At 44.1% G+C, this 7,500-nt stretch overlaps 1 protein-coding gene across 1 annotated transcript in view; it reads right to left on the minus strand.

The window, feature by feature from the left end:
* LOC135109084 (uncharacterized protein DDB_G0271670-like) overlaps window positions 1-7,500 on the minus strand; it is a 223,957-nt gene that overhangs the window by 69,084 nt on the left and 147,373 nt on the right. The window contains exon 4 of the mRNA XM_064020144.1: window positions 4,011-4,072. Coding sequence (XP_063876214.1) covers window positions 4,011-4,070 — 60 coding nt within the window. The 5' untranslated portion in view covers window positions 4,071-4,072. The remainder of the gene's footprint in view (window positions 1-4,010; window positions 4,073-7,500) is intronic.

Below are 7,500 nucleotides of genomic sequence, written 5' to 3' on the forward strand. Positions count from 1 at the left end.
GTTTACATAAGTTAGAAATGTATGAGTTTTTGTGTTTCTCTTTTTATCTGTTAAGTATTATGGAGTGCGGCTAAAGCAGGCTCCTATAAAGTAACTTATTGAAGGATATGAAGAAATGATGGATTGACTCGCATGTGGTCGGGGAAATATGCGTAATTTTTTTTTTTTTTTTTATGTAGGAAGGACACTGGCCAAGGGCAACAAAAATCTAATAAAAAAAATGCCCACTGAAATGCCAGTCCCATAAAAGGGTCAAAGCAGTGGTCAAAAATTGATGGATAAGTGTCTTGAAACCTTCCTCTTGAAGGAATTCAAGTCATAGGAAGGTGGAAATACAGAAGCAGGCAGGGAGTTCCAGAGTTTACCAGAGAAAGGGATGAATGATTGAGAATACTGGTTAACTCTTGCGTTAGAGAGGTGGACAGAATAGGGGTGAGAGAAAGAAGAAAGTCTTGTGCAGCGAGGCCGCGGAAGGAGGGGAGGCATGCAATTAGCAAGATCAGAAGAGCAGTTAGCATGAAAATAGCGGTAGAAGACAGCTAGATATGCAACATTGCGGCGGTGAGAGAGAGGCTGAAGACAGTCAGTTAGAGGAGAGGAGTTGATGAGACGAAAAGCTTTTGATTCCACCCTATCTAGAAGAGCAGTATGAGTGGAACCCCCCCAGACATGTGAAGCATACTCCATACATGGACGGATAAGGCCCTTGTACAGAGTTAGCAGCTGGGGGGATGAGAAAAACTGACGGAGACGTCTCAGAACACCTAACTTCATAGAAGTTGTTTTAGCTAGAGATGAGATGTGAAGTTTCCAGTTCAGATTATAAGTAAAGGACAGACCGAGGATGTTCAGTGTAGAAGAGGGGGACAGTTGAGTGTCATTGAAGAAGAGGGGATAGTAGTCTGGAAGGTTGTGTCGAGTTGATAGATGGAGGAATTGTGTTTTTGAGGCATTGAACAATACCAAGTTTACTCTGCCCCTATCAGAAATTTTAGAAAGATCAGAAGTCAGGCGTTCTGTGGCTTCCCTGCGTGATATGTTTACCTCCTGAAGGGTTGGACGTCTATGAAAAGACGTGGAAAAGTGCAGGGTGGTATCATCAGCGTAGGAGTGGATAGGACAAGAAGTTTGGTTTAGAAGATCATTAATGAATAATAAGAAGAGAGTGGGTGACAGGACAGAACCCTGAGGAACACCACTGTTAATAGATTTAGGAGAAGAACAGTGACCGTTTACCACAGCAGCAATATAACGGTCAGAAAGGAAACTTGAGATGAAGTTACAGAGAGAAGGATAGAAACCGTAGGAGGGTAGTTTGGAAATCAAAGCTTTGTGCCAGACTCTATAAAAAGCTTTTGATATGTCCAAGGCAACAGCAAAAGTTTCACCAAAATCTCTAAAAGAGGATGACCAAGACTCAGTAAGGAAAGCCAGAAGATCACCAGTAGAGCGGCCTTGACGGAACCCATACTGGCGATCAGATAGAAGGTTGTGAACTGATAGATGTTTAAGAATCTTCCTGTTGAGGATAGATTAAAAAACTTTAGATAGGCAGGAAATTAAAGCAAGAGGACGGTAGTTTGAGGGATTAGAACGGTCACCCTTTTTAGGAGCAGGTTGAATGTAGGCAAACTTCCAGCAAGAAGGAAAGGTAGATGTTGACAGACAGAGCTGAAAGAGTTTGACTAGGCAAGGTGCAAGCACAGAGGCACAGTTTCGGAGAACAATAGGAGGGACCCCATCAGGTCCATAAGCCTTCCGAGGGTTTAGGCCAGCGAGGGCATGGAAAACATCATTGCGAGGAATTTTAGTAGGTGGCATGAAGTAGTCAGAGGGTGGAGGAGAGGGAGGAACAAGCCCAGAATCGTCCAAGGTAGTGTTTTTAGCAAAGGTTTGAGCAAAGAGTTCAGCTTTAGAAATAGATGTGATAGCAGTGGTGCCATCTTGTTGAAACAGAAGAGGGAAAGAAGAAGAAGCAAAGTTATTGGAGATATTTTTGGCTAGATGCCAGAAATCACGAGGGGAGTTAGATCTTGAAAGGTTTTGACATTTTCTGTTAATGAAGGAGTTTTTGGCTAGTTGGAGAACAGACTTGGCATGGTTCCGGACAGAAATATAAAGTGCATGAGATTCTGGTGATGGAAGGCTTAAGTACCTTTTGTGGGCCACCTCTCTATCATGTATAGCACGAGAACAAGCTGTGTTAAACCAAGGTTTAGAAGGTTTAGGACGAGAAAAAGAGAGAGGAATGTATGCCTCCATGCCAGACACTATTACCTCTGCTATGCGCTCAGCACACAAAGACGGGTCTCTCAAAGACGGGTCTCTGACACGGAAGCAGTAGTCATTCCAAGGAAAATCAGCAAAATACCTCCTCAGGTCCCTCCAACTAGCAGAGGCAAAACGCCAGAGGCACCTTCGCTTAGGGGGATCCTGAGGAGGGATTGGAGTGATAGGACAAGATAAAGATATGAGATTGTGATCGGAGGAGCCCAACGGAGAAGAAAGGGTGACAGCATAAGCAGAAGGATTAGAGGTCAGGAAAAGGTCAAGAATGTTGGGCGTATCTCCAAGACGGTCAGGAATATGAGTTGCACCAATTGCTCTAGGTCATGGAGGATAGCAAAGTTGTAGGCTAGTTCACCAGGATGGTCAGTGAAGGGAGAGGAAAGCCAAAGCTGGTGGTGAACATTGAAGTCTCCAAGAATGGAGATCTCTGCAAAAGGGAAGAGGGTCAGAATGTGCTCCACTTTGGAAGTTAAATAGTCAAAGAATTTCTTATAGTCAGAGGGGTTAGGTGAAAGGTATACAGCACAGATAAATTTAGTATGAGAGTGACTCTGTAGTTGTAGCCAGATGGTGGAAAACTCGGAAGATTCAAGAGCGTGGGCACGAGAGCAGGTTAAGTCATCGCGCACATAAATGCAGCATCCAGCTTTGGATCGAAAATGAGGATAGAGAAAGTAGGAGGGAACAGAAAAGGGGCTACTGTCAGTTGCCTCAGACACCTGAGTTTCAGTGAGGAAAAGAAGATGAGGTTTAGAAGAGGAGAGGTGGTGTTCTACAGATTGAAAATTAGATCTTAGACCGCGAATGTTGCAGAAGTTAATGAAGAAAAAGTTGAGTGGGGTGTCAAGACACTTGGGGTCATCGACAGAAAGGCAGTCCGACCTGGGGACATTTATGGTCCCCTCCCCAGATGGGGACTCCGAGGCTGGTGTAGGAGTCGCCATGATGATTTTAAAATTTTTGAGTGAAGAGTGTGTGTGTTATTAGGTGCTTGTAGGTTTGTGTGGAGGAAGAGAGTTGTCTTTAGAGTTCAGGCTGTGACTGCCCCCTTGTGTTGTGAGACACAAAGGGAAACGTTCAGTGAGGTCACAGCTGGGTTTAATGATAAGTTCACAGCACCCCCTGAACAGTGCTTTAGACCTCACTGGGAGTAATTATCGTTTCGGCAGGTGTCTACTGCCTCCTCCTGAAGAGGAGGCAGTATCCTGACCGAGGATTCCTGACCGAATCCTGACCGAGGATTCATCCTCGGTCTTAAAAATTACGTGGTGTACTTGTGATCGGCAACTATTACGCTCCTGGAGAGAACTCAGAGATCATATGGACCTGAATTTTCAAAACGTATCGCGATCTTATTACTATTTTTAAGATACTCTAGTGGAAAGTATTGACGCCTTTATGGATGTTTACGTGGATTTATTGAAAGTTTAACGAAAAGAAAATGTGAGAAACGAAGTTATTTTCTGTGACCTTCGGAAATATTCCTTATAAGAGAACAGAAAAAAAGAGTTAAAGAATACGAGCCAGACTTTTCATACACTGCACACACTCCTCAGGTTAAATAGGACAGTAACCGCTCGCTCATCAGTGGAAGCCTCTACGACCTGAGCGCGGCGCGAACTTCAGCCAGCCAAGTGACAGCAAGGGACGTTAGCAGTGGGACGTTAGCAGTGAGCGAGGAAGCACTGGGGAAAGTTAAGCAGGGTTGTGTACACACTTACCTCCGCCACGATACTTTGGCCAGCCAGCCGCGTCCTTTGGCTCCCCGTGTACAGCACCATCCCTGAAACAAACACAGTAACATGTTATAATAGCTCGCGCACACACACCCTGAAACAGAGATGCAGAGGAACAGAGTACAGCACACACCACCACAGCCCCATCCATGAAACATACTTGGACATGCTATAACACACACACACACACACACACACACACACACACACACACACACACACACACACACACACACACACACACCATCTCTGAAACAAACACACAAACATGTTACAACACACATACATCATCCCTGTTGCAGCACACACACACACACACACACACACACACACACACACACACACACACACACACACACACACACACACACACACACACACACACACTAATCAAATACATAGACAGAATAAGAAATTAATTAATAATGTAAAGTTAAGTATGGAGATTAAAATATGAAATAATTCATATAAATATTGTACAGTGAAACACAAATTACACATTATAATAAAAACAATCTCATATAATAAAACACATTGTCTGTCTGTCTGTCTGTCCATCTGTGTGTGTGTGTATATCCGCTTTTCACGGAAAACCACTGAACTGACTGCGATGAAATTTGGTATGGGGGATCCCCTTGATCCGGGGAGTGACACAAGCTATGTCTTAACTACTTCCAACCCAAAACTGTTAGATTATTCCGGCAAATCTGTCACCGTTACCCAATTCTTGATGGTGGTGGAAGGTACACCGTAACCCATTGTTAACTTGGATTTTAGTTTCAACAAGTCCAGTCAGAGGGGGAAATATTCACTGTTGTTACTCTTAAAAATGCTCTCATAACAGGTTCCAAAAGAAATCAATAAATTGTATGTCCTAAAGAGTTCATTCATGGAAAACTTTCTTAATGGTTGCCAACAGAGAACATGTACAACAGTAAACAGACGTATATTTTAGATTCATTATAAAGTAAACTTTGTTTGGTTAATAGCTTTGCCGAACAAACGACTGACTTAGGGTGATAAACCGGGCTCTGGAGAGCCAAATTTTACCCGGGCAACGCCGGGTAATTCTGCTAGTATAATATAAAAACAAAATAAAAGGAAACCTAAATTATACATATGAACATAAAAAAATAATCTACAAGAAAAATACATATAGAAATATAAACACCAAGATACACAGCAAGCATTAACCTAATTCCTGCATCACACACGCCCACACTCACCTGCTCTGTTGTACACCTGAATGAATTACCACTACACCCCGTGACTCCCAAGCTGCGCAAGACATTAAAACCTTTCTTATTTGCTCTGCGTTCACAAGTAATTCTCATTTTCAGCACCGCATTTCTTCCCAAGTTATAATTAGTTTGGCTCCTTTTTAACACACAAGAATCCGACAATTTGCACGTAAGATTAATCTCATTAGTGCCAGCGTCATGCAGCCATTACACCTGTTACACTTAGGGGGATGTGTTTGTGTAATAATTATGCATGAATCTGTTGACTTGTCTGTTGAAATTGCCTTGTGCATACCCGCATATACGTAAGATGTGTTGCCTCTGTATGTCTGTTTGTCTGGCTGTCTGTCTTGCTGGTTGGCTGTCTTTCTGGTTGGCTGCGTGTCCGCTTGTATGCTTGTCTAGCTGCCTGACTGGATGACTGTTTGTCTATCTGTATGTTGGTATGTTTGTTTGTCTGATTGTCTGTGCGTGGTTAGCTGTTTGAATTTTTATATCTACGTGTGTGTGTGTGTGTGTGTGTGTGTGTGTGTGTGTGTGTGTGTGTGTGTACATCCTCACCATCCATCTCTCTCTCTCTCTCTCTCTCTCTCTCTCTCTCTCTCTCTCTCTCTCTCTCTCTCTCTCTCTCTCTCTCTCTCTCTCTCTCCCAAGAGCATCATTGACCATAAACGAGCCTCATCGTCTCTCATTTTCTTCATAATATTCCCTCTCATCTTCTTCTCCCCATGTCTCTGTCTGTTTATCCGTCCTTCCGTCTGTCTGTCTGCCTGTCTATATGTCTATCAGTCCATCCATACGTCCCATTAGTCTGTCTTTTGCATATGAGTCTGTCCGTTTGCTGTCTGTCTGCGTGTCTGTCTGTCTATCTGTTTTCCTGCTTGCCTGTCTGCCTGCCTGTCTGTCTATCTGCCCGTCCATCCATCCATCTCTGTCCGCCTGTCCGTCTGTCTGTCTGCTGTCTGTTCTGGCACAACTCATATACTCCAGAACACACAATGTCAATACGCGGGACACGGACAGCAGAGAGTAAAGATTTCCTCAAGGGTTAGTGTCAGGCATGTCCTTCCTTGGAATGCCTGAGAGGTTACGAAAAATAGGTCACTGTTGTAAGAGGGCTGATGGATATGGAAGAGCGGCCTTTGGGGGTGCGTGAGAGTGCGCGAGGAGCTGCAGAATGGATGCGGAGGAGTAGATTGCAAGGTTGTGTGTCAATTCAGAGAACGAGCGGGAATAAAATATTGCTTAAAAAAAATGTTTGCCAGTGAAATATGAGGTACAAATGACAGAGGGAAGGCTGCTTGTGGTATAAAGAACGAGTGTGCCGAGAGCGGATGAGTACTCGTGTGTGTGTAAGGCAGTGGATGGCAGGGAAGAGCGATGTGTCTTGAATGAAAGAGTTATACATGGATCTGGTATCGCAAGGACATTTTTTTTTCTCATGGCCATTTCTTGGAGATTTGTAAGAACGAAGCAAGACCTGAAAGATGATGATGATGATGATGATAACACCACGCACACTCACACACCATAACACACCTATACACACATTCTCCCTTCAATTTCTACAGAATAAGATCTCCCTAATACATATGCATATACACATATACAAACATACAAACAAAATGCACACGAGTCCGCAGTTAATACTAATGAACAAATGCAATAATGAAAGCTTGGAATGTGGGGAAGCGAGACCCGTGATGGACCAAGACCGAAAATGAAGAGGGGGAAATCTGCATAAAAATTTTAATCGCGATCGTGAAAGCGTTTTGTGACCCAACACCATCTGCTATGTGTGTGAGAGAGAGAGAGAGAGAGAGAGAGAGAGAGAGAGAGAGAGAGAGAGAGAGAGAGAGAGAGAGAGAGAGAGAGAGAGAGAGGAATTACTCAACAGTTAGCGGCCAGGGCAAAATAAACACACTCAAACCCACACACCATTCACTCGTCCACCCACTAATCCACTCTCTCTCTCTCTCTCTCTCTCTCTCTCTCTCTCTCTCTCTCTCTCTCTCTCTCTCTCTCTCTCTCTCTCTCCAACCCACCCACCCGCCCATCCACGCACCTACCCACCCACCCACACACACATACACACACACACACACAGCTCAGGTCCATCAACTTGGGTTCACTGTGGCTAAATTATGCGTGAAGGAACCAATGAGGAAGGAGAGGGAGGGAGCGAGAGCTGGAGGGAGAGTGGTAGAGAGAGCGGGAGAGAGACGGAGTGAAGG

Source organism: Scylla paramamosain, chromosome 18 (genome assembly GCF_035594125.1).
Source record: "Scylla paramamosain isolate STU-SP2022 chromosome 18, ASM3559412v1, whole genome shotgun sequence".
Taxonomy (NCBI): domain Eukaryota; kingdom Metazoa; phylum Arthropoda; class Malacostraca; order Decapoda; family Portunidae; genus Scylla; species Scylla paramamosain.